Source organism: Anser brachyrhynchus (genome assembly GCF_964034855.1).
Source record: "Anser brachyrhynchus genome assembly, chromosome: 19".
Taxonomy (NCBI): Eukaryota; Metazoa; Chordata; class Aves; order Anseriformes; family Anatidae; genus Anser; species Anser brachyrhynchus.
The window spans coordinates 3337229-3364328 of record NC_137712.1 but is presented as its reverse complement, the minus strand read 5'-3'; the positions used below and the strand labels follow the sequence as shown (position 1 = coordinate 3364328).

The 27100-nt window shown below is 54.0% G+C and overlaps 1 protein-coding gene across 6 annotated transcripts in view; it reads right to left on the bottom strand.

The window, feature by feature from the left end:
- Positions 1–27100, bottom strand: part of GPSM1 (G protein signaling modulator 1) — a 72150-nt gene that overhangs the window by 11128 nt on the left and 33922 nt on the right. For 5 of the 6 annotated variants that reach the window (XM_080561470.1, XM_080561469.1, XM_080561468.1 and 2 more), the window contains exons 10-11: positions 15730–15800; positions 12314–12493 (exon numbers count right to left, since the gene is read on the bottom strand). In XM_080561470.1, coding sequence (XP_080417596.1) covers positions 12314–12493; positions 15730–15800 — 251 coding nt within the window. Of the gene's footprint in view, positions 1–12313; positions 12494–15729; positions 15801–19739; positions 20856–27100 lie in introns of those variants that run through there. The other variant, XM_080561471.1, reaches the window with a different exon arrangement.

Here is a 27100-nt window from a genome sequence, read left to right as displayed (position 1 = left end):
TCCGTCCCACCGCCCCCTTACACTTCATTCTCCTCTTTCATCGCCAGCACAGGGAATTTCCTTACCCTGAACAAATGCAGCTTCTGGGGACTGCCCCTGCCTTGCCGCACCAGCACACTTTTTCCCAGGAGTCACGCAGCGGTCTGAAGCCTGGAAAGCTTCTGGGGCCTGAAATGAGGGCTCCTGGCGCCGTGCCCCCAGCCCGCTGCCAGACCACGGGGGGCACCGCGGGGCTCAGCCTCCAAGGGGGGGCTGCTGCAGACACACGAGCCAGGCCCCCGTGAGCAGCAGGGAGCAGGACCCGTGATGCGGGGCAGCCGGGGGACGAGGCCAGCTCTCCGTTGCCCTGGACCTTACAAAATCCAGCATCAGCGCGTGCAGAAAGCACTCACTCCGCATCTGTTCTGGTGCCACAGGCCACGGGAGGCAAGAGGCGATTGGGAACCTGCCTCTAAAGCTGAGCTGCTGCCTGGAGAGCTCACGCACTAAACTACAATCTAGCTGTGATTTAATTTAAAAAAAAAAGAAACAAAACGCTGCAGCAAACGAAGAGGGAAAGGAGGGGCAGGGACGGGGCAGGGCACGGCCGACCCGTCCCCGACACGCTCGGCGCAGGGGCCGTGCGCGCCCGACGCAGGCCAGCGGTGCCGCAGCTCGCGTGAGCCGCGCGTCTGCGCGCACATCTGGGCTGCAGCTTTGGCGGAGAGAGGAGGGGGGGAAACGAGTCCCAGCCGAGCCTCCGGCCCCTATCTGAAGACCCAGGAGAGCTGAGGGGCGTCGGGCCGGCGGTGAGGGCGACACACAGAAGACGGGGATAACGCAGCTGCAGAGCCAGCACAGAACAGATCGGGCGCTTGGAGCGGTGAGAGAGAACGGCATTTTTGCACCCGGGCTTCGGATGCAGCGAAGGAGACCGAGGGGAAGAGCCGCGGTCTGCGGAGACACCACCTGCAGCTCCCGAGGGTGGGAGCTCCTCCAAAGCGCCCGGGCCCAGCTCCCGGCCAGGCCCGTCCGCACGCACTCCCCAAACACAGGACGTGCCCAACGCTCTTCCCTTGTAGGATGAAATTATCGCCCTGCCTTGGACTGTTTTCAAAGATATGTTTTTTTTTTTTCCTTCAAACAACTCGCCCACTCATCCCCATAAACGCTGGTGCTAAAAGCTGGTTCTGTTGTTAAGATTTCAAATAACTCGGCTTTTATTGTTTCAAACAAAATCAAAATAACTCACCCACAACTCCCTCCTTCCCTGATACACTGACTGACGACCTGCTGGGAGCGTGCCCTGCTGCCACGCGTGGCTCAAATCCACGCCTTCGGATCGCTGGCGGGGTCACAACTCCGTTTTTTGCTTTTATTTCGAGACGGAGCGTGGAGCGTCTGCGTGGGCGCCTGGCTGAAGTGTTACCGACACCTCTGCTACGTGCTGCGCTGATCCGACTGCCGATGTGCTCGGGTTTGGCGACTTTGTGCAACAGCCCCGTTAATTCTGGTTTGATGCTTTCTCCCCAGCTACACTGTAACCTGCCCTGAAATCACAGCCCAGGCAGGCAACCCCTGCCGCTGAGACCAGCGCATCCACGGCGTGGAAATCATTTCTGGTTTCTCTTTGGGAGGCAATACGCTAGCTGGTGCGCTCAAACGCTCCTCCGATAGCTGCACCAATGTTCCGAAGTTAACGCAGCAACTTTTCCACATCGGTTTTGACAGCGCTTACCAGGTCAGGCTGGGCTCCCCCGTCACCATTTAATAAAAATACCCAAGCCTTGATTTAGCCCTCAAAGCTTAAACTATCAACCAAGGACACAAACTGGAAGCATCACCGTTCCAGGTCAGCCTCTCTAGTCTAGGTAGGCAGACGGGCAGCTCCAGAGGCCAACTTAGCCCCGCAAAAGCCCGGAGGAGCGCTTCGACACCAGCAGCGGGAGCAAACCTGACCGGCTTGCTCAAACCCACCCGGGCCATCGGCAGCTGCCGGCAAGCAGCGAGTTCCTGGAGCGTAACCGATGCCCACGCGCACCCAGGGCCGCAGTCCCTCCCCGCGCACGCCGTAACACAGCCAGGCAGCAGAGCAGAACGGCTCGGCCGAAGCCAGTCGCAGCAATTTCCTTTGCAGTTGGCGAGGGTGGACCTAGGACCGCGCTCGGCTGTCGGGTCTCAGCTGAGCAGCGGTAATTTGCTAAACCGAAATAACTCCGCTGCTTTAGACGCTATAACCCATTTTCTCCATCAATTAGCGCAGACGCCAAGGTTAATAAGTGGCGCTCAACCCCTGGCCCCGTCCACCAGACCTCGCTACCTCCCCAGGTCCAGGCCGGCCGAGGAGCAGGCGGTAGCAGAGCAGAGAGGTGCCCGTGAGCACGCCGCCCCCCAAGGACACGCTCCTCTGAAGCGCCGAAATTATCCAGCGCTCCCCAGATCTGCCCTCCTCCCCACTACACACCGTGCTCGGTGCGTCTCAGATGGGAAAGCACTGACAGTGTGCTTTGGAAAACGCTTTGCAGAAAAGCCTGCCTGTCTCTGGATTGCCAGAATTGTGCTGCTGGCTTGAAACGTACTTTTATTTAGACGCCTACCTGCTCTTGCGCAGCGCTGTTTTACAAAGCAGCTGAGCAGACGCAGCGCCTCGCCAGCGGTGATGCCGATCGGGCGAAGTTGGTCGGTGTGCCTGCACACACCCAACGCACATCTACCCTTCGCATAAACACCCCCCGCTCCAGCAAACGCCCAAATCTTAATTATTATTTACTCCTATCCCAGCAACGCCCGAAGGCCTCGCCCGAGATCAAGGCCGTGCTCGGCAAGGCACCCACAAAACACGAAACCCTGGCCCTGCTGGGGGCAGGGAGAATCCTGGGGCAGGTCCCTGTGGGTTTGCGATTTCAGCGATGGTCAGGCGCAGCCCCTCTCGGCAGGGCTTAAGCTGGTGAGACAAAACTCATGCAAACACGTGAACAGCTTCTCCTATCAGCAAAAGGCAAGACTGTCTCTAACAGATGCTGTTTAACAGGGGCAAAATGAAACTGTGCCTCATTTGGGGAAAGCAAAGACAAGGAGGCTGATCTGCTCCTCATGACAGTACCCTGGATGTGACCGGCTTTAGATTCAGGCAAAACGTCCTCCAGGGACTTTTCTGTACATCCCACGGGCCTTGCACCTCCTGCACCCCAAATACGCCTAATTCAGCGGTCTTGCTCTTTGCTGACCGTGGAGAGAGGCTGCACCGACCTGCAGGGGCTGGTTCCCCTTCCCAGGAACTGCAGCGCTCTCTGCGGCACAGATACCACGACCCAGGATGGAAAAGTCAGACCCATGGGACCATTTGGGGCCCTCTCTCAGTACACACCTCCCCAGGAAGCGCATGAAGCACTCAGCTGGGCTCAGCTCTCTGACAGGTTCAGGCTGCAGCCTTCTGGGGCCGCACGTGGAACAGAAGGAAGCCAGGGACTCTAAAAAAAACAACGGTATTTAGGTTCTTTTAGATTAATTGGTGTTAATTGCTTTGGGGAGGCTTGAAAATAGCCCTGCTAATGGGAAACGTGGATGGAGGCTGAAGGTGAGGCGTGAGCAGAGCCTCGTGATTGCCACGTTAACCCCAGACTCAGGCTGTGCCCTGCCTGGCCGGCAGCAACAGCCAAGAGCAGGGATCTGCCTGCCTGCTCCTCTGCCCTCACACCCCCGGGATGCTCACGGGGGGCAGAGTGCTGTCCCGACACTCTTATATCACGAGAGCACCAAGAAACAGCACTTGGACCTTCCTCACCTCAAGCTCCTTTGATTCCTGGTTCACGTCCGTACCCCTGCAGCCTCGCAGGACGCTCAGCCAGCTCCCAGGGAAGTTTCGGGCCACACATCTAGTCCGAGCACAGACGCATGGGTAGCCCAGAGAGACCACGAAACCGCTCACCCCAAGGGTATCCTAAATCCGGCAGAAGGGACTGGCACTGGATGGGACCGTGTCTACCCACAGGCAGTGGGCTGGACAAGAACCCACTAACGGAGCGGCTTTGGGGAACGAAAGCAGCAGGGTGGCCTCTCGGCAGGATGCCCCGGTGACCGCACAGGACAAGCTGCTCACCTGAGGGGTCCTGGCTCCGACTCGCTGCCATCTGGCCTTCCCAAAGCTGGGCAACAACAGATTAAAGCAAACCTTTCCCGAGGTTGTGCTGGGTTTCTGTCTTGTGGGACAGGCTCCAGCTGCAGCCCTGTCTAGCAGCTGGTAACAGCCATTATCCCAAAAGTGCAGACAAAACTGTTGGGGTATGCAGACCCCTGCCTGTAAGGTCTGCCCTTAAGGGTAACCCCTGCCTGTAAGGTCTGTCCTTAAATGTAACCCAGAAAACGCATTATTAGTGTGCACTTCCCTGTGATTTAACCAAAGTTACGCTGATTTACATCCAAAGAGAACTTGGACTATGATTTTTTTTTAAAGCTTTTCAGGCATGTGCAGTTTATTAAATGTGAGAAGCCGGAACTGCGAATGTACAAAGTGCCCCAAGCACGGCAGAGAACCTAGAAATGAATGAAGAGTTCCAGATTTTGAGAGAAGTCAAACATTTGGAGTTTTATGGCTCCGGGTCTGGATTCAATTCATCCCTCTTTTTAGTATTGTTCTCTTTAAAGTGACAGTTTCTAGGAAATGGTGAGTGTAACATCTCTTTTACTGTCTCATACCACTTGAGGGCTGACAATTTGCCGGGAGAAAAGGCTGCGCGAGGAGGAGATCAGACCTCAATTACGGCTTCAAAGCGCCAATAACCGAAAACCCGGTTACAGTGAGTCAGGGGAAAAAGAATGTGTTTCAGTAGCTGGGTTAGGCAGCTCCGGACCGCTGGGCCAGCCGGGCTGCGGGCCTCCTGTCCTAACCTCCAGCAAAGGCCTGCTGGGGGACCTTGGACAGACAGCTCAGATCAGATTCTTCAGGTAAAACATCTTTCCTGCAGTTTCCAGCTCCAAAACTATGCCCTGCACTTAGCTGGTTATGGCTGGAATATGGGGTCTCAGATGTGTTTTCATGCAGTCCCCCAGTCCCCAGCCCAGAGACCTGAGAAGCACCAGACCAGGAGTCCTTGGTGTAACTTCTGCAGCGCTGAGGGCTGGGACAGCCATTCTGCACCTGGGTACGTTCTTCTCTTCTGCTTGTGGTCGATGCACAAGCAGAGGCTTGCTTTAAATCCTGCCTTCTATCTCCTTTCCACAGCACAGCTTTGATTCACAACCTGACCTCGGTCTGGGAGGACGAAAAACAAGACAGGCGTAGCGGGAAGCAGCAGAAAGAGGGTGTTCCAACAACAAGAATACCCCAGAGAAAGGAAGATAAGGAATTCTGCTTTACCTCTGGGACCTTCAGTACTGGAGCATCTCACTGAGGACAAAGCCTAGGGACTGATATCAAGGCACAGGGGCAGCAAAACCTCTGCTTTGCTCCTGTTCAGCACAGAATGCGGAGAGGGCACTGCAGGGCAGCTCTGAGCAAGCAGTCTCCAACCCGTCCCCTCCCCAGACGGAGGACACTGACCACCGGGGCCCGTGCAGCTGCCCTGCCGACAGCAGTCCTGTCCCAGACAGTGCACAGGAGTTAGGTGCCTCTTTTAAGTGGGGGCAGGTTCTCTTCTCTGCTTTTGTCCTCCTTATTGTCTGCAGGACAAAGAGGATGGAATAGTTAACACTTGTCCTGTGCTCTGCACCTTGTAGGAGATGTTTCTCTGGCTTCTCTACCCAAAAGATTCAAATATTCGCAGAAGACCCAGAGGTGATAGTCCTGCCTTTTCCTGGCTTAAATTAAGAAATGTCAAAACAATTCACAGCACCTTCAGGGGCTCCGTAACAGAGCGGTCACTTTCCCAAAACTAAAACAGCATCAGCTGAGTCTCGCTGGATCTGAAGAGCCCCTCGCTCCGAGCAGAGACACCCTGAGACCCCGGGGTGGGTAAAGCAGCGCTGCCCCCAGACACGGCACTCGCAGCAGCAGAGCCTGCGAGGCCCAGCTCTGCCCTACCTCCCTCGCACTCACACGCTCTCATTGGATAATTACAGAGAAAACCAAGGCAAATCCCAATTTTAGTGCCATTATAAAACAGAGAGGGGGAATTCATTACCTGGCAGCTGTTAATATTTAAGGGAGAAACCGATAATTTACCTTTGAGGCGGCGAATGCAGCAGAGGCAGCGCATGCCAGAAAACGCTACTGCCTCCCCTCCCCACCTCTGTGCAGTTACTTTGCAGAGATTTTCTATCTACCTGCTCGTTTCCCTGCCTCCCATGCTACCTGAAAGTCCCAGTGAGGACTCTGCATTGCAAAACTCACCAGAGTCATGGCTCTGGCTCTGCTGCACCTCTGGATTTGGGGGAGTGTTTTTGAAGTCTGTCCTGGCTCACGCACCAACCAACCCACCTGGTCAGAAAACAGGAGCTAAAGAAAAGAAGAGCCCCAGTGCTTAACAAAAAGACTCACACAGGCGTATGGGCAGGAAGGGCAGACAGCTTAAGATGATGCTGGGGAGGCAACCAGATCACTGGCTGCTTCTCTGAGCCGCCTGCATCTCTGGAAGAGTCTCCTTACCTCTGTCAGACTCGAGCCTTCCAGAAAGTTCTCCTGCGCATCCTGCCCCCAGCTGGGAAATGTCTCGAGCAGCCTCTCTCCCAGGTCCGCGCCCGCACGAAGCCCTACAGACGGTCCCACAAACTGAACACGAAGACGCAGCATGCCAAGAGTGACCCCACAGCTCTGCCTTCACCTGCTTGGTTGCAGCAGGACTGACACCAGCACAGCAGCTCCGAGGCGTCTTAGGAACAGTCTTAAATTTCGCAGCAGCCGCCTTCCCTCTCCCTGGCTCTGGCTTCTCTCTTCCTCTCCATCCCCCTTGCTCTCAGTTTCTCAGAGCACGTTTACACCAGAAAGTCTGACCAACAATAATGGCATAATTATAGCCATGCAGTTAAACAAACAATAAAGCCCGGAGATAAAGGAGGGTGTGCGTTTGCACTGCCCTCGCGTTGAGTTAATTTACACATCAATGCGAGACAAAGAGGTTACCTCATCTTAAAAGAGAGAAGATGGAAAGGAGAGGGAAGATGCACAGACAGCCACCACAGAGCAGCAAAGGCTCGTGGTGCAGCCACGTTCAAGCTCTTAATGGACTGCAGGGTAGTACCAGTTTAATCTTCTCTCAAATTATCCAAGACAAAAGGGAGAAAGATGCTCTGGGGCCAGCATGCAAGTGTGTGGGAGGAAGCCCCCCAGACTGCGTTTGTCCTTGCAGCCCAGCATCCACCTGGCCAATTCTGCAGTCCAGCACGAAGTCACGGGGATGGACAGGGGCACCAGACATTGGAGCTCTGTGTGGACAGCACATGAGCCTGCAGAGACAGGCAGGACCTCTGCCACGCTGCTCCCTGCCCCGTGACACCGGGAACCGAGCTCTGGCACTTGTCGACCAGGCAGAGGGTGAGCCAAGAGCATCTGACCCGTGCATTGCTCCTGCCATCTAACAATGCGCCGGTAAATCACGAGAGATAAAAACATCAAAAGAACGCTGGCAACCTGCCTTTGGGGGTATAATCTAGAACGTTTTCCCTTCTTTTATGGTTGCTTCTCCCTGGAAGCATAAAACAGGTCTTATAAAAACATTTGTCCTGGGGAATGTTTGGAGCTACAGCACGCTCGCAGATTGTTCGGTGTCTAAATACATCAGCAACCCATCCCTGCAAGTCTTCACTGCAAACATAGCTCTTCTTTCTCTTGACTATAAATGGCCTTTGCAGAGGACAGGGCGGAGGACAGGTTCAAGGAGCGAGGAAGAACTCCCTCAAGCTGATGCACTTCACTGGAAGAGGAGTGGCCACACGAACGGGGCCGTTTCTAGAGCTGATCCCCAACTGGGGGAGAGGATTGAGTTTGATCCTTACCTCTCTCTGTGCTTTATTCCAGCTGTCAGGCCTTGATCCCTTAAAGCGCTTTAGCCCTCGAACCCTGCCACACGCACAGTCCCACTGATCTCGGAGACTTTAGCTCAGTGCTGACCGTGAAAGCAAGGCCCAGAAGCGGGGCAGGTCCCCAGGGTCCCAGGCAGCTTTTTCAGGAATACACAGCCCCTTTCTTCCATGTGCCCTCTCCCTCCTTTTTCCATAGCGGTTGCTCTCAGGTGGGGGGCTGAGGGACATGGCCTCACTGACTCGTGGTCCTCTGATGCTTCTGAAGTGTCAGAAAAATCCCATCCTCCCAGTAACCCTCTAAAATACAGCTGTTACCGAGTCATTCAAGAGCCGGAGAGTTATGACCTTCTCCACAGAAAAGCAAAGGGTTAAATTTATGACCAAGCCTTTGATGTCTGCAAGCTTCATGTGGTACACAACCTCCTGCTTTGATGTTGCTTTAGAAAGAGAGAGAAGCCAGCAGCTGCGAGGCGCACGCGTCCCAGGGAGGACCGGGCTCCGGCCGCCCGGCACCGGCACCGAGCCCTAGCATGGGGACTTCTGCTCGTGGCTCTGCTGTGGACAGGGGAAAATCTGGCCACGTGTGGCTCACCCCCACCAGCTTCTCCCAGACCAAAGCTGCCTGGGGAGAACCAGACGTTCACAGCCTTGCGTTTTCCCCCTGGGAGCTCACACAGGCCTGATCTGGAAGCGTGAAGAGGGCCCTGCCCTTGCCCGGCCCCCACCAGCCCCTCTCCTCGCTGTGGCCACCAGTCAGGCATCTCCCCGCTTCCCATGGGGTGACGAAGCCCGTCTGTGCCCCACCAGCACCACAACCCTCCCGCACGGGCTCCATCTTGTGCAGCACCAGTGGGAGGCTCAGCACCCACGGAGGGGCCCTGCCCGCCGGCCTGGCGCAGTCTCCTACCTTACGCAGCACCTGGGCCATGGCTTCTCCTATCCATCCCAGCATCCCCACGGCTTTGCCGACAGGCCGAGCCCTTCTCCCAGGGCCTGACAGAGCTGCCAGCAGGGCCAGGCTCCTCTCCATCCCCGAGTGCACTTCGCCTCCCTTCACTTTCCCCTGCCTCCCCTCCCTTCTCCCGCCTCCTCCCATGGGGAGTTTCCCAGCAGCTCAGTAATTAGCAGCAGCATCGCCAATGCTAATAACACCACCACAGCTCCTGCCATCCCAAGCTCAAACAACTTTACAGCCATCATCACGCCTCTGTAAGCTCCCCAGGGGAGCGGCATTACCCCATCGCACAGATGGGGAGGACGGAGGTAAACAAGAGGCGGTGGTGGCAGCGGTGGGCAGGGAACACGAGGCTCTGAATCAGGCCCTGCACCTACCTGTGGGACCACGTCCTGGTGAGAAAGACCTTTTGGAAGGAGGTCAGTGCCTGCACTGACAGCAGGACTTATCCAGAGACCGCATCACTCAGTGTGGGGCCCGGGAGGTTTGTTCCTGGGCACCGTCCAGCGGGCAGGGCTGCGCACAGCCTGAGCTGGTGCCTTCTGACGGGACGGCAGGTACGGTGACAGCCCACACGAGCACCTCAGACCAGCCATCAGAGCTCACCTCTAATTAAGGACTTGCTGTTTACTGATGGATAAAAGATTTTTGTTTTGAGCATTCACAAAATGAGGAACGCCGGGGGATTCTCATCTGAACTGCCTGACCAGAGCCAGCTCTGCGGGAAGGAGAAAAAGGGTCTGTGCTGCAGAGCTCGGAGCCAGCATCCACCCGTCTTGGGTGCAGTTCGCCACATTTCATTTAAAAAGGCTCACATGGATGGGAATTAGAGCTTTTCAAAAAAAGCCCACCCACACTCCCACACAACAGGCTGACACAGCTCTGTAGCCCTCTGATAGACAGGGACAAAAGCCATATGCAAGGCAAAGGTTCACCGCTTTTGGCAAGTACTCGCGAGAAGACGTTGACTTTAAACGCTCTGAGGTCTGGCCTGCAGAGTCAGGCTGGGGTCCCTGTCAGGTGGGAGCACAGAAACAGAGCGAGATTCACCCAAAGTGACCCAGCCTCGCTGCCCAGAACACGCTGCAGACGCCCTCCTGGCAGAAGAGCCCTTTCTGGAGGGTATTTCGTGTGTGGTGGGGCACGGTCTGAAGACACCAGCTGGCATTAGCCACGGCCCAGCAGGGCTCTGCACACTGATCCTTTGTGGGGCTGAAACGGGAAGGGCTGTGGGGCGCTGCTGCCGGCGGGGCGATGGACCACCTCCGTGCCTGGGCAGGCGGCACACGCGGCACCGCCGGGCTCTGCAGGGAGCAGGGCAGAAGCTCAGATGCCCACGCAGGGACCCCTGCAAGCAGCAGGCTCCTGCCCCTCTCCAGCCCTGGCCTCTGGGGCTGTGCAAACACATGGACACAGCGCCTCACCATCCCTTACCCCTCTGTGGGTCTGTGTCCTGTGAGTTCCCTCTCCGCTGTTTGACCCTCAGGTGCACCAGGAATGCTTGGGAATTGAACTAAAATTGGACGGTCGGGGTTTAGCTCACAAATCTAGAGCAAGTAGAGAGCTAATAAACTCTGCAAAACCTGGGCACAGAGGGAAGAGGCCTCAGGAGAACAGCCGGTGGAAGAGTCAGGTCGCAGCACCCAGGCAGAGCCTGCACCACCCCCCTGCAAGAGCAAACCCCGGGTGTCTGCAAGGCACCTCCCGTGACTGGGGTGTGCGTGTTGCTGCCTTCACTTGCTCTTGCCTGGACATTCCCCAAATCCTTGCGTACATGGTCACAAGCTCACTAGTGGCTGGTGATGTCCCACGGGGCCTCGTCTACAGACATAACCTGCGTGTTCACAACTACACTCCTAAGAAATGCTTTTTGCCTTACTCTTGCTGGAGCATGGCTTTTGTTCGGTTTCTGGCTGAATGTCTGAGTTAAAAATACAAAGCTATTTCTGGCAGAAGTGTGGTTTTTTTCTTCTGCCTTTATATTCCCTCGGATGCCCCAGTACTGCTGTCTCCTTTCTGGCTCAGATGAGCTTTGTTTTCCTTCTCAATGATCATGTTTGCACCGGTGAGCAGCAGGAAATGCTTTTCCTATTAGACCATTTCCACTAACACTGTTGGGAATGAAGAATCAGCTCAGAGAAGTCTAAAAAAAACAGTTGGTGTAAAAATCCTGTCTCCAGCGGTCAGACAACCGAACTGAAAATCAGAAGTGCCTGTGGTCAAAAGGGGATGTGTACGTACGCACACCCAGAGCAGGACATGTTCCACCTGTGACCCACAGACCAGGAACAAGGAAACACTTTCAAGCATCCCCCCTCTACAGACAGGCTTCCTCCCAAGCTCTGCAGCTCAGACCCTTTCGTACCCAGCACAAAAATATTTTTTCATTTTTCTTTTCTTAAATATCAAGAAAAAACAGGCCTGTCTTTCCTGGCTTGGACTTAATCCACCTGGATTCAAGTGCATGATCACAGCAGTGTGACAGTGAATTACAGCCTCAGCATAAAGCAAGCAAGCCATAAAGCAAGCACCCGTGCAATCATCACAGCTTTGCTGTTACAATCCATCTCCTGGAAAAAAGCAAGCTGAGGACTTGGGGCTTCTCATTTGAGATCACCAAGTTCAAATACCTCCAAACCCGCTCCCCCAGTCCAGAAACATGCATCGTCTGTCGGTGTGACTCTTGCCTCCAGAACTGAGAACAAAACCAGCACAGCTGCAGGAAACCTCCCCAGCACATTGTATTTGCCAGTGTCACAACATAAACAGCAATACAACCAGAAGATAATAGCCTCAAACAACTCAATTGTTTGGGTTAAAGATGTCAAAAATGCACAACGAGAGCTTTCCAGGACACAGATGTCCACCACCTTCCGGGGAGCCAAGGACAGACTAAGTCAGAGCTGTTCAACCCCAAACAGGGCCTTGCTGCATGCCAGTAACCTGTAAATGGCAAAGGCATCAGCATTTTTGGTTGATAAGCTATCAAAAACATGAAAAGGGCTCTGTTTCCTGAAGGCAACAAGCACGTTCCTGGTTAGCTCGGGAGGCTGTTCAAATCAGGCTCTACAAAGCAAGGCCTCCAAATGCTGTGTTCTTCTAGAAGTCAGGGCATCACACCCAGACAGTCCCAAACTCAGGAAAGTTCAGGTCTAAACCCCCCTCCACAGAAGGTTACAAACACCACTAACCACCAAGCTCTCACAAACCAGTTCAAGGAGGTTGGTACCGCAGTTCTGCGTAACAGACAGCGAAACTGAGGCTCAGAAAGGAAAAATAATCTGCCTACAGTTGCCTGAGCAGTCGACAGCAGAGCTAGATCCAGGCTCTGCTTTCCAGCCAACAGACCACACTGCCACCCCCCCACCAGGTTAGAAACAAAGCTCCAAAATGAGTACCAGAGGAGAAAAAACATCTTCCTACCGACTGTGACACCTGGACTCGGACTTCACTGGCATCCAGCGGCGATGTACTTGACCCCTGGGGCCTTCTCTCTGAAGTGGGTTGGTGCTCCCGGTATTTCTTCGACCTTGCAGGTAAAGACAAGAACTCTTTGCCTGAGATCTTCAGGTCTCCCACGTGATGGCTGTCCCCATTCTGGTCCTTGGGAAAGCAAGAAATAGTCATTGCACAAATTGCTTGTCCCCGGTTTAACGTGGAGATCTGTTGGCAAACATCCCCAGAACAGGGGATGAACAGAAACGAGAAGTTAACGTGGCATTTAGATGGTGTGAGCTGCCACTCACAGTGTGCAGGGCTGAATAAGGACATTTTGTGTGTATCTGCAGCAGAGGATTTTAATGCGTGGAGAAGCAGCATCACCCGAACAGCACACAACAGTCAACCCCTCCATAGGGAGAAGTAGCATCCTCTTAAAAAACCAGGTATAAAGGTAGAGGCATGAATTAGCACGAGGGGTTGGAGTCTCCCACTCAGCTCTCCCACCAACCCTCCTGCCACCAGCGCGTGGGGACTGCTGTCCTCCTGGGCCGTCTCAAACACTTGTTTGCAGTGCTCCCGTGGCCATACAAAACACAGGACTGTCACTTCTGTGTAATGCATGCGGAAACGAGGTGACAGATAACACGTCTCTTAAATCCTAGGTTTTGTCTCCTCTCACTGCAGCTCCCTGCTTGGTTTTTCAGGCCCTGCCATTCACCTGGCGTCTCCTTCCTTACTCCCTTCCCGTGAGATGCACACAACTCCATCCCTTCTCTGCCAAAAGCCTCGTGTTAATGGCCCTGCCTGTATTATCCTAACAACCTCATTACTGCTCTCACGCAGATGAGGCCCTGATACAGAAACACCAGCAGGAGCATTCAGCATTTAGCTCCAAAGGCCCTTATTAAAGGCACCAGGCACGTAACCAGTAGGATCTGAGTGCCTAAACCTGCTTGATGCTTTGGTGTTTCCACGCTGCAAACCACCTTATGATGGCTCACAGAGCACCGAGAGAACTCCCCAGTGTCCTTACTCCTCCTTCCAGCAGCTGTGTGCGGGCGAAAGAAGCTGGAGCCCAGCTCAGGAGCACAGCTCACCCAAGGACCCACGGGGCTGGGATTTTAAGAGGTGAGCACTGAGAAGGCAAAAACACTGAACAGGACCCGAAGTCACAGCACACCAGCAGCCCAACGCAGTAGGATGCTGGAGCCAAAATGCCCTCTCCACTCCTTGAAACACAAACAGGAATAGTGAGAACAAGGAAGGGGAGTTTCATTTCCTTAGATGCTATCAACGCGACCAACTGCAGCCGGGCCGGTGTCCACATCTTGGAAAGCAGGCCTAAAAGTGGGTTTCAGAAGTGGAAAGAAGCTGCCTCACAATGCCTCGCTGCCTCAGAAGCCTCGAACAGCTTCCTTCACGCCAAAAGAATAGATGGCTCAATTACAGCATGTAAGCACCTCCAGGGTAAAACCAGCATGTGACAAAGAGATTTTTACTCTGGTGGAGAGAGGAATGAACGAGAGCCAACGGCTGGGAGCTAAAACCAGGGAAGCTCAAACCAAGGAACAGGGCACAGGTCGGTGAGAACAGGACGATCAGGGAGGCAGCGCTCCTGCTGCCTGGTGGGGCACAACTCTGTGCAGGGGCACTGCACACAAGTTCCTGGCCTGTTCGGTAACAGGGGGCCCTGCTGACTTTGAAGGCTATCTCTGGCAGAGCTAAGGGCAGAGAGGGTGAGAAAATAATGAGAGGGTGCTGGAGAGGTCACATTTCACGCCGCTGATTTATTCTTTGCAGTCTTAGCACTCTCCCCATAGCAAGCTGGAAGCAAACAGCCCCCTCCCCAGGCTGGAGTCACCTCTCCCCGGGAGCTGCAGCAGGAGAGGAAGGGGAATTGCATCCGCAAGGAGAGGGGAGCTCACACATGCCCACAGGACCACTTCGGGGGGAACAACTCGTTTCTGACTCCCAGGTTACGGACTGCCCACAGCTCCCCCCCGAGTCCCTGAAATCCACCACCCTGCCTGAACCACTGAGCGAGGCTCAGCTTGTAGAGCAAAGAGCAGGGAACCAGCGGCATTAGCAACAAATCACACGTAGCACAACTCACCCCGCCAGAGCCCCCGGGCCATGCTGCGATGAGTAGGACACACAACTGATCGATCAGGACACACAACCGATCGATCAGGACACACAACCGATTGTCTCCCTGACATTGGGCACTGCGATCACACAGAACCCACGCGGTCGGTCCTCCAGCTCAGGTCCAACCCGTACCCGGAGGCAGGGGTTCTGGACTAATGAATGCTAGTCCAGGGGCATGGGGAATGTCAGGGGGGTTTAAGGCAGCAGCCACCCGGCCCAGAACGTGTGGTTGTGGTTGGAGAAGAGATGGACCCACAGTGGTTACAGCAGGTAGGAGACAAATGGCCTCTGCGCAGGCGGGTGAATTAACAAAAAGAGTGCTTGGAATTCAACTCCCTAAGAGTAAATTCAGGAAAGACCTTCCGTCAGTCCCTCCAGGTGCCTACCAGGCTGCTTAGGCACTCAAACGTTTCTGCAAGCCTGAGTTTATTTCCCATTGACCCCCTGCACCTACCCACAACTTGGGGGATTATTTTTTTTTGTGACACTTCTGCAAGAGTGGAAATGCTCCCTGGGGCACTCGGGAGAGCTGTGCCTGGAAAGCACCGCATGAATATAAATGACTCCTGCCAACGCCTCTCCCAAAAAGCAGAGCTGGGCTGCCTGCCCCTGGGATCGGGCATGGCTGAACCACACGGCAGCACCGACACCTGCCACGGGGCAGACCCAGTGATCCTGTGCAGGATTTTGTCAGAAATTTAAATGATCCCTGTAGGTGGAAAGGCTCAGTGCCTCCCAGCTGACTGCAGAAACAGCCTTTGCCCTGGGGAGGCAATGAAAACACTGATCTGCTTGGATCTGACATTTCCAGCAGTGAACCAGAGCAGAGGCAATCCTCAGAGCCCCTTGGGACAAGATCCTCTGCCTCCTGCAACGCTCCAGCTCCCGCTCCTGACCTCTCCTTCCCTGTCTGCACGGGAGGGAGCACTCTGCTGGGTTAACAAGGCACCGAGCTGTGCCACCAGCCACTGAAGGGGCTAAACTGCTCGTGCTTATCCTCTTTAATAAAGGGCTGTTTTTTTTTCAAAAAAAGCACAGAAGTGGCTTTTTCAGCTTTCAGCTAAGTGCCTTTTTAGCTAGACCAGCTGTTCCTTTCCTCCGAGCTCTCTAGAAACACTCTTTGGTTAATCCCATTGACTCCCGTGCTATCTGCTAATTGCATACTTCCCTGCACATGCAGGCAGCCAACAAGCCATTCCAGATTCCTACCGACATTTCATCTTCGAGGCAAGCCAGCCATCTTTGCTTACCTTTTCAGAAGGGAACTTCAGGAGGTCTAAGCTGTCCATGCTGTTTCTTTGGAGTCTCTTTGGCCTGGCTCCTGCAAAACAACGCACTCTCGCATCAGGAGGGTGTCACTCACCGGCAGCACCGATGTCACGCAGACCAAATTCGCAGCGTGGCAGGACCCTCAGCTACTGTTAGCTGCAAAGCCAAGCGGACGGGATGTTGCAGCTGTGCTGTCCTTGAGATTCAGATCTGTTTTTTCTCTATTGTTTTGGGTCTTTTTCAAAGCACTGTCACAGCACAGCCAGTAACAGCGAGGGCTGCACAAAGCTTTTGATTTCGAACCAGTAGCGGGGGCACACCATGACCCCGGATCTCAGCTGAGGTCTCCAAAATTCCAGAGCTACGAGCCCGACCCTAAACAAGGAAGGTCAGGGGACTGGCACTGAGAAAAATCATAACAAAAATACAGTTTAATACATCTGTGGGTTTGTTGCTTTATCTCCATGTTTTCAACTTAAAGAATGCGTCTGGGACGTATCTTAAAGCTTTGCTCTGCAGTCACGAGGGCTGGAAAACTAAGTGAAAGACCAAATATTTTCAAGTTATCACAGGCCCAGCCTCAAGGAGAGAGAAACCTTGCCCTGAAGCTGACAGACAAAACATAAAATTTGGCAACCATTAAGATATTTGAGATTTAATAAAATTAATTTAAATACTGTATTATAACAATAACAGAGAAGGTGAAAAACAGTTCAGCTTCTGACTTCTGTTTTGCACACTCTCTCTACCTGCACGTCTCCCTCCAACCTTCTCCCAGCTGCTCTCGCCTTGCTCACCGGCACACGCAGTTTTTACCAAATGGCCCTGGGGTGCCTCTAACACATCCAGGAAAACTTCTGCCCTTTCCCCTTCCTGCTCCCTTTTCCTGCCCTTTCCTGAAGTTTTTTTTTGAAAACCATCCTCGTGCAAAGCCCTGAGAACGGAAACCACTAAACTCTGTGTGGTTCCTGCAGCAGCAAGCTCACCAAGCCGAAAGATTCCCCAGCTTCCCACCAACATCCACCAGCTCCGATATCCTACGGCAGCCCCCACAGACCCTGTTCCAGCCCAGGGTGCCACCGAGCTGCTCACCAGACAAACTTAACGAGAGAAGGCCCAAAACTGACAAACCAATTCAGGACTGACCGCGAACAGAAGGCAGTGATTAAATGGAGAAGCCGCCAGGTAGCAGATTCCTGCATTAACACGCACCCAGCTCTGCTGTAACTCCAGGTGCAACCACGGGCGTTTCTCAGCTGCAGCACCTCCAAAGACAAAATTCCCCCCTCGCTCAGCATCGTGAGATACGAGGACAAGCTCAGATCATCTGGGGCTTCGCATCCATACCACAGCTTAGTTACAAATGACCTAAAGGCAACTCCACTGCCCCTCACGACTTCCTTACTACCCCAACGTGATTTACTTCTTGCAGCCACGACAGCCAAAGCAGCAAAACGTTTATGCGCATTTTCTGTCTCTCCGAAAAGCACGTGAGCATCAGCTTCATTTGAAGGTGACTTCAGCAGCAGGCTTTGAGTTAAGAAGGTAGTGGAGGAGGTGGTGAATAGGTGGAGGATGGATATTGAACACACAGCAAAGTCAGAGAGCAAGGAGAACACGCAGTGACACGCCGCTGCCGTCTGCACCAAGCTTTACCCTCTTGCACCCTGCAGAGCCATCGCTGCCTTGGCAGCAGCTCGGTAAAACCCGGATTCGATCCCGGAAGCTCGGCGATTGCTGCTGACATTGGCTCGGGCTCAGACCTGGGGCTGTTCTCCCGTTGGTTCGGGCAGGAAGAAAGGACTTTGCTGCCCTCGATACAGCAGGCAGAACTCCTGACGTTACCGTTTTCATTTGTCCTTGCTTATTTTTACTAAGAAGTCTTAACTACGCTATTTTGTCTTTGCTAAGGTATCATAAGGAGCGACTCTGAGGAGGATGGGAAAGACCCATGCCGCTGGATACCGGTGACACGACGCGGTTCTTTGCTATCTGAACACGTTATCACAGGCTGGATGTGCACCACAAAGACAGCTGAAACGATGGAGCCCAAGCCCTCTCCGCCACAGCATGGAGACGGCCGCACAGCTCTCAGTGGGTCGGCGCAGCCTGCCCTGGCTCCCTCTGGGAGGACCCAGAGCTCCTAAAGAAAGCCGAGGTCCTCAAAGACACCTCACACCCGGCTCCCGTCGCTCCACCGTGCTCCCACCAGCCCCTGGGGGCACCAGCAAGAAGGAGGCAGCTCTGCGGGGTCTCCCCCCACGCTGCCACAAGAGCAAAGACCAAGCAGAGCCCTCCCGGAGCTGCCACGTCGGCCGGCAGGAGCTCGGCAAGCGGAGAAGCAAGGAGAGCCCGCGACAAAAGACACCCACAAACACTTAACCAGATCACGCGTTTGGGTTTCAAAGCGATGCCCGAGAGGTGAGAGCGGCATCTGGAAGCGAGCGTGCGTCACGGCAGCTTTTAAGGGCCACTTCCAGGAAAGCGAGGAAGAAGCAAAGTGCGTCTGATTAGATAAACACACAGCGTTTCCAACAGGCTAAAGAGTCGCTAATTACACACCTCCATCCTCAGGTGCTTTTGTACATTTGCAGTAGCATTAAACCCCTGGCCAGAAACCATTAATCTCTGCTCTGCGAAAGCCTGCCTTCCTCTCTGTTAATTTAATAAACGTCGTCAGCCGAGACGACCCCAGCAATTAGGGCACGCGGAACCGTTTGTCTTTTTCCGTTGTTTTGGTGCTGGTGTTCCTCTGTTACCGCGCAGACTTCGCATTCGGTTGAGCTAAGAGAGGAAGAAGTTAGGAATTACACGTTCAACTTCCCAACAGGCCAGCTCGGCTGTTTTCCTCCTGAAGAAAACACGACCAGCACCGGGGCCAGACGCCGGCCTCGAAGCGCCCGGTTCTGCCCTCGCTCGCACCGAGCTGTCCCACAGGCAGCGCCAGCAGCTAGAAGAATTGAGATGCTACCTACAGCCAGGGTTATCATAAGCTGGATGGAAGCAGGCAGCAGCTCCCACCACGCTCGCAGAAAAGTTTCTCCCCTTTTTTCCCCTGGCAGACCCGCTCAGGAGCCCGCACGCGCTCATCCTGCCGCAGAGCGGAGAGGTTCCCATACTCACAGGCACGCCGCGACGCGACGAGTCCCGCTAGCTTGCTGCCTTCCAGCGGGACATTCCCTCCGACAGCTCCGAACGTAACTTCCAGGTGTGCTCAGATCCTCCTCAGAAGCGATTCTCCCAGCAATTCCTGCAGCCCCAGCGCTCGGATCCACGCTGCCCCTTTCTCCCCGGCGCCGACCGACAGCAGCCGCCGTGGAGGCAGAAGATTGAGCGGCTGAAAACCGGTGTCTGTTCCTCTGTAAGGGCTTTTCTTCTCTCTCCGGTATTTATTGGCATGTTTACCAAGCCTACTGCAGAGCAACGGAAAACCTCAGGGGCATTTCTAAATGCTCTCTCTGTCTTCAAGGTTTGCTGAGGTCTCTAACACAGCAAGTCGAAACCTTCTTGTGAACATCAGCTGAGCGCCGCTGCTGACTGCCCGCATTCATGGCTTGTTTTCCTGGAGCTCCTCGGATGTTGTTCTTCTCAGTGCTCAGGCTCAGGGTTGTTGTTTCTGTTTAAATTTTTTTTTTTTTTTCCAAAATCTCCCCCCACCCACCCCCCAGTGCTCTCAACACCCCCACGAACCAAGGAGGGGTTTCTGTTTGTTTTTTTTTTACTTTTTGCTTTTGCAGCTTGGTTCCTGGGGCGTTTAACGGTTTTCACATTCCCGTGTTTTAAAACTTGAAAATCCGTCACCTCCCTACCTGGAAGGAAGCAACGAACTCTCGTGGTGCGTGTGGGATTTTACTGGGGCAGAGCAGGGGAGATGCTCGTGTGCTCGCCTGCATGTAGCTGTGACATCCTTCCTTCTCCTAGCCCCCTCGTATCCCCCCCCGTCACAAATACTCTCCAGTCTTCTGTCCTTGAGACACTCACCCAATACATCCCCGCCATACACCCATCCAGATGCTGCTTTTTTCCTCCATCTCCCTGCAGAGATGGGGACAGTCCCTCCCCACGGCTGTATGCTACCTGTGATGACACAGATACGAGAAACTTTATCTACAATCTTTTCTTCACAGCCAGAAGTTTGACAGCGCACGCTCCTGCTGTCCTTGGGCTCCTCAAGCTGATTAAGTGTAGGGCAACACTCTGCTTTTCAGGGCTTCTGTTTTTTTTTTCAGCATATTTAGGGGAAAGACCACACCAGGCCTCTGCTCAAAAAGCCACGCGCCCCTGGCAGTGCCTGCTCAGCACAAAGCTCCCCCTGCTTCCAGCCAGGTGGGGCAATGAGACACGGGGGGACCGCTACGCTTCCTCCCACTGCTCCATGCTCCTACAGGACAGCGATGGGTGACCCCGCGTAACTCTGCAGTAGGGTAAAGCTGGGCAGACAGCGTGGGCAGCTTTGTTCCTGCATGGACAGTCTCCAGCTCCAGCTAGCACTCCCGAGAGCTCAGAGCTGACGAGATCGAGCACAACATGTGTAGCAGCGACTCAGGGAGCCCTGCCAGCAGCTCTCATCAACTTGACGTGTGCTTTGATGACTCCTAGGCTCTCCCCCATCTCCAGCTTGGAGAGCTGCCTGCCGCGTCCCTGGCTGAGATGGAGCAAGCTCCCCGATGCAGATCGAGGGGCGGTTCTACGTGGGGGCCCGGATGGCACCATGTCCCTCTGGGGTGGCTGCACCACAAGGAGCAGAATTAAACCTGACAGTGAACTCCACAGAAACCACAGGGAAAGGTTACACGGCCAGTGTCATCCCCAATCGCCCTGCAGCTCTCCCGGCCGAGCAGCGCATGTCGTAGGTCGGTGATGTGCCCCCAGGGCAGCTGGGGGGGGTAGGAGATACCCCGCAGAGCCCAGGCTTTGCACAATAAAGAACACAACAAATCTTGGCAGAGGCAGTTGCTGTATTTTCTTGGAAAGGTCATTTCCTTCCACACCTGTATCAACTGAGATATCGGCTTCTCCTTGGGGCAGATTTCACCAGCCCAGGACGTTGCCTTCCTCCCTTTGTACGCACCCCGGCATTTCAGAACCTCGACTGTGGCAGACCGCTCTAAATGTTAAATAGGATTAAATTAGACCAGCCAGGCAGTTGTTTGGGGAGGAAGACAGGTCTGTAAACCCTACCAGGCTCCGAACTAACAGTGGAGATATGGTCCAGCGATCTCAACGCACGCAGAGCATTTCAAATCTTTCACTGCTGACATCTAATCAGGAAATCTCTGTTTAGCTGGTGCTCCATTATTACAGCAAGCGCTCTTCAAAAAGAAAAGGAAAAAAAAACAGCAGCAAGGAAAGGAAAAAAAAATAAAAAAAGCCTCCAGTAGGACAAGCAGCTCATTTAGGGCTTTAATTAGTCTTCAAACATGTAATGGGTTCTGGCACTATAAATCCACTTGACCTCTATTATTGCCAGCACTCGCATGATAAATGCCGGCATTTGTTTTCCCAGTTGATGTTACTGGGACAGAACAATACTTTTCTCTAAATAGAGAAAGCAAATAATATCAGTTATTTACAACGACTGAGCCATAAAACGCTGGCACCAAGCTGCTGTGCATCGATCTAGGGGATGGGCCATCTGTTTGCCCACCCATCCCTTAGAGCGGAAAGGACCAGGGGAACCCTGACATGGCTGAGACAACTTTTTCCTCCCTAGCAGTTAAATGAGGGCTCTTTGGGCTCTATGGTCCAGACAAAAGCCATGAACATGTACAGCTTGCAACAGAAAGGACAGCACACATGGAAAGGACAAAAATCAACCCATAGCTAAGGGTCAGGGTGGCAGGGAAAGCTGGAGGAAGGTTGCTTCCAGCACACTGTCACGTCAGACTTCCTCAGAAATGCTTTGGTCCCACGCAAGGTCCTGCATTCTCGGCCCCCCATATCAAAGCTGGAAGCCAAGAGGACAGGAATGAAACCTCTTCTGCTGGGAAGACTGGGCTCCTGCGTGTTTGCTCTGACTAGCTCCAAAGTGCTGTATTCGTTGGCACACAGACCAGCACACAGCTGAGCAAATATCAGCCTTCCAGACAGATCCTGAGCACTACAAAAACCTTCTCCAGAATAACAAAAGTGTTGTAGCTTTTTTTTTTCCATAGTGAAAGTGTTCCTTTAAATATATACATGCACGTACAATATGCAGTGACAAAAACAAGTTACTTCTGAACTGAGATGCTCATCTGCTTGATTTGGCAGAAGACGCTTTACGTGTGTCACCCAAGTTCCACGTCCTCCTGAATCCAGTTTGACAGCTGAACAACTGGCTGGAAGTACCAGCAATATCACAGCAATATTGCACGTCAGCAGCACCCAGGAGCCCCGGGACATCGGGCTGACTGCATCCAGGGTGGGCGGCTGGCACAGAGGCTTCTCAGGGGGGAGAAAGGAGACACTCTGGACCACATCCCAGGAGAGCCTTCATTCATGTGGCCGAGGTGGGACTTGGAGCAGAAGTCCTCCTTGGAGAGAGATGACACAAAGGAGTTTCCTTCCCCCAGTAGGAGCAAAACCAATGCAGCTCAGAAAAGCTAGGCTCTTTGAGCATAAGGTTATCCTACATCTTGAAGCCTTACAAACCATTACTGATTGCTGTGATTTTGGGCACGTCTCTGATTCCAGTCCCCCTCCCCACCTTTCCCCATCCGCAACAGGCATCATTTTCTCTCTGAGTAATGCTGGAATATGGCTTTTTGCAAATAAAGTGTTGGCAATTCAGGCCAAAGAATGAAGCATCTCGGTTTGGACTTGCAGGATACAGAACATACAGCGCACCCAACGATGCACCACCTGACAAAGTCAAATACAAGCCTTGTGGGAAGCTTGGAGCCATGTCAGGGGAGGCCTTGCAGAACCATGACCTCCCCTAGGCAATGCTTACCAGATTAATAGTTCTGGGGACAGAAGGATTTTCGGGGAGATAAACTGAACTGGGTGGAGCAGGCTGGGAGGAGGCACATAACCTCGGGCTAATTCAAGAACAGCCATGGTAGGATTGGCAGGAACACCTGGTTTTCTTCTAAAACAGCGAGATTTTCTCTGCCAGTATATAGCAGAGCTTCGTGACCTCTGATCTCCCGTTACAAGCTTGTGTTGAACAAGCAGAGATCAAAAAGACACTCAGTTTGAGCTAGGAAGTGACACGCAGTAATTAACACGGGCACCATCAAGCAGCTAAACAAGCCCAGTCAGAGCAGCTGTGTCCTCCAGGCTGACTCAGGGAGGGCAAGAACAACACGTGCCAGAGCCGTGCGGGGATCAAACACCCACAGCAAAATCCTATAGAGAGGGGGCAACATACTCGATCCCTCCTCCTGGAGGCTGCTGTGAATCTGTCACCAGCTTGCAGCAGGCAGGCACCTTCCAGCTACTGGCACGTGGCTGGCCACGCTGGCCTTTGAATTCACGAGCTCCGATTGTCCCTACAAGCCCCAGGTCTCTTTGCTTCCCTACAAGCCCCAGGTCTCTTTGCTAAGCAAAGCTCTGTTGTCTGAGTGCCCGGCTCCGTCAGGCAAGGGGCCAGCCCTGCTGCCAAGTGGAGCGGTGTGTCCAGTGAAGTGCCAAAGCAGACCAAGTCCCCTGCACAAAAACCTTTAAGGATAAAAAGTAATTCTAGCTGGGATGGCTGCAGGAGCCTGGAACAGCAGCCAAAGGGGATTTCAGGCTTCCCAGCTCTGAGCAGGGGTTTGTGTAAGGAACTGACCCTTTCCATGAAGTTAGCTCTCCCCACAACAAGAGGTTCCTTGATTTAACGGATGGCTTTGCCAAAGGCCACGTTGTATCTTCTCTGCCAAAGGATTTGCGAACAAGCCTCTTCCTCATTCCTCCTTTCCAGCACTTGCAATCTCCCCTGGCACCGAGATAAAACAGGCACCTGAATTTCATCAGCACAATATCCTCTCCTCCAGGCCCGAAGCATTTCGTCTGCTGTGAGCTGGAAGTCTTGCTGCACTTCACATTGACACCGGGAAGGTAGCTCGTGTACAGGGCGAAGCGAGAGGAGAGAATTAAATACTGCTAAAACTTTGGGAAGAATATTTTTAAAACTTCATAAAGCTAATGCTGGGGCAGTCTGAGCTGAGTGCTAAATAACTCAATTTAAATCCAAATGACTCAGAGGTTCATCTCCCCTCATCAGTGCTACTGAAGTGATTTAACAGCTGTAACAGCAGAGGTTACTCAGAGGTTTAGAGAAGACTCAGAGATAACAAAGAGCCATCCTTTAGATATCCTAAATCTTCCCACAAGCCCCTGTCCCATTCAAGCAGCATTCCTCTCATCCTTCCAGCCCTGCTCCATCACGGCAAGGACCACCACAGCTCTCAGGTCATTTTGGAGACCTTCCTGCAGGTGCCTTAGTGGGAGGCAACGCTCATCGCCCAGGAGCATACCAAGCACAAATCTGAACCCACAGCTGGGGCTCTGCTGAGCATCTGTTTGAGCAAAAAAAAACCCCCTTCCAGGCCACCTTGTATTCTGCCTTCCACTCGGCCAAGAGCTACTCTGTTGAGTGAACTTCTCATCCATCAGAGCTGCACACGCAGGGTGCAGTTAACCAGCACGGCCCTGGGCTTTCATCCCTTTATTTGGGATGGACAAAGGCTGAGCTGCAGCCCATCAGCTCTTAGGAAAATCAAATACAGTTGAAGATACTTAACATTAAACAATTCCTGTGGCTACGCTTACTTGATCTGAACGGTGAGAAGCAGGGCAGGTTACGTGCTGAAGCCTCCAGCAAGGTGACCCCGTACTCGGCTGCAGAGCACAGGCTGCCCACGCGCTGCATTTTGTGCTCCCCAGCCCTGCCGCCTCTCAGCGTGGCCACGGCAGCTCAGTGCAGGCCTGCAGGGTCGGGGGTCCCTGCACCCAGGGGCTGCTGCTCAGGCCTGACCCTCGGCTCCCATCAGCCGAGCCTGGGTAGCTCCGAGCAGCCCTGCCAGAAATCCCTTCTGCTGCCCCAGCCGGGGGCCATCCCATCCTTCCCTCTCCTTCCCCCGGAGGTCGGCTGGGGAAGCTACCGTAACCTCAAAATCCTTCCTCCCCACACGCCCCAAAGCTTCTACACTCTTCAGGCTTTCTCAGGAGCCGCACCATGTCGAGGATGTCTCTGGCTGTCCCCCCACGGCCTTTCTGCACCTCTCAGCTAAGCCTTGTCTGCGGACACTGAAGTCGCAGCCTCGCGCTGTCCCCCTGTCGGAAGGTCTCAGAGGGCCACGTCCCTCGGCTGTCACCCACCACAGCCCCTCGCAGCACGGTCGAGAAAGCCACAGAGAAGGACCATCCCTGCACAGCACCCCAGCCCGAGGCTCAGGCTGGTACGGGTTGGCAGCACTGCCTCCTCCTCGCTTTGCGTCAATAGGGGCTGGTCAACCGAGCATATTTCAGCAGCCCTAAACACTTCTCAGATACTTCAAAGATATTTAAAGCAAGCAAGCAAGCAAGCAAACAGGCTGGGAAACATAAAAGCAGATTTCTTCTACCCCTAATTTATCCCAGGGTTCAAAGATTCTTGTGAAGAAAGCAAGCTCAGAATTGCACCGAGGATGCAAAGACCCACACCGAAAGCCACGCGGAGCTGATCGCCGCCCAGGAGGAGACGGGTTTCGTGCCTACCCGGACTGCCCACCTCCTCACCCCACTACCACCACCTGAAGCACGGCTGCCTCTCACACAGGTTCCTGAAAGCCAAGCGCAGACGAGCAGAGCAGCCTCGTAACCCCACTTTTTCAGCAGAGGCTGTGCAGAGTGGGGGAAGTCTACGATTCTGGGGGGATATTCTACGATTCTAAGTCAGGCTCGCAGCCGAGTCCTTTCCTGCCCTCCGAGCTCGCTGAGCACAGCTGGGCAGCGGTGGCTGTGTACTGCAAACAGCATGGAAACCGTGCCAGGAACCAGCACGCAACGCTCTGAAAGCATCTACATGTGTGCCAACGCGTTCCAGAACACCTGCATCCCTCCCCACCTACACCCAGCTGCCAGGAGAGGTGCTGCTCAGCACCTCCTAACACTACTGCTGCCATCAGGGGTGACAGCTGAGGCTGACACGCTGCTGAGTGTAAAAGAAAAGCAGCCCAGAATCGGTTTTTCTTTTAGAGAAGCACTGAAAATCCAGCTGAGCTGGCCGGCCAGGGCTGCTCTCTGCCTTGTGCCCGACACCTCCATCCCTTTGGCAGCGGGTGAGCCCCTTCCCTGTGCTCCCTGCGGCTGGCAGGCAGCCCCCGGCCGGTGCCAGCCTCCAGAGGGGAGAGCTGACAAGGAGGAATTGAAGAGAGGAACGCTGCAGGGCAGCGCTGTGCACACAGAACCTCAGCTCACCCACCTCGGTGCCGCTGCCACAGGCTGCTTCGAGGCCAGGTCGAGCGCTCCCGATCCACCACTGCTCGTGGAGCACCAGGCACGGCTCGCGCCCTGCTGAGCAGGGGCTGGAGCCTCAGCCCAGACAGCCCGACCCAGAGCAGGGCGGCGCAGGGCAGCACCCTCAGCCCTGGGCTAGCAGAGCTGGCCACGTGCACCCGGGGCACCCCCAGCACCAGGCAGCGTTTCTCGCTGCTCACGGTTGCTTTGACCACTGCAACACAAATCCCTCACGAGCGCGGCGAGTTCCCTTCCCTCCAACAGCAAGAGCCTACCCGTACCCAGTTCTTAACTCGCAGCGTGTGAAAGAGGGCAAGACCACTTTGCAGGGCCGTGTATTCGTGTGTTCAGAGAAGCAGACGCAACCTCTGTTTATTTGCTTTGTGTTTTAGCTCCTCTCCAGCTTCTTCTGGTTTGTTGCTTTAAGCTCTCCCTGTTTGCATTTCTTCACAAGGTCGTTGCTTTCACAAGACTTCTGTAGCGCTGCCCCACTTCCCTGGCCTCCAGCTTTGTCTTCTGACTTCCAACTGCTCTCAGAATATTAATTAAATCACAAAGAGCTCAGCAAGAGGAAGCCGAAGCAGCAGAGGAAAACACCAGACACTCCTTCCTCCCCCAGGCTCCGGGTGGAGGACAATGCCCAAGACTTGGAAACAAGCGACCTGCGAAGGACATCCCGGTCTGAGGGCTCGGGGTTTCTCAGCCAGCTGGACGGATTTTCCCAGAACCGAAATTTGCTGTGAAGCTTCATTCTACCTGCTTGGTGACATTCGTGTGTCTGATAGCACGCCTGCTCTATCCGACGCTTTTAGCATCCTTATGAATATGCAGCCATTTTACAACCTTAAGCACGGAAAACAATCTGAAGGGGAAAAAATCTGAAAGCTCTTCTCCCCATGACATCAAAAGGCACGCCTGGTTCAGAAGTCAACTTGAATCTCAACT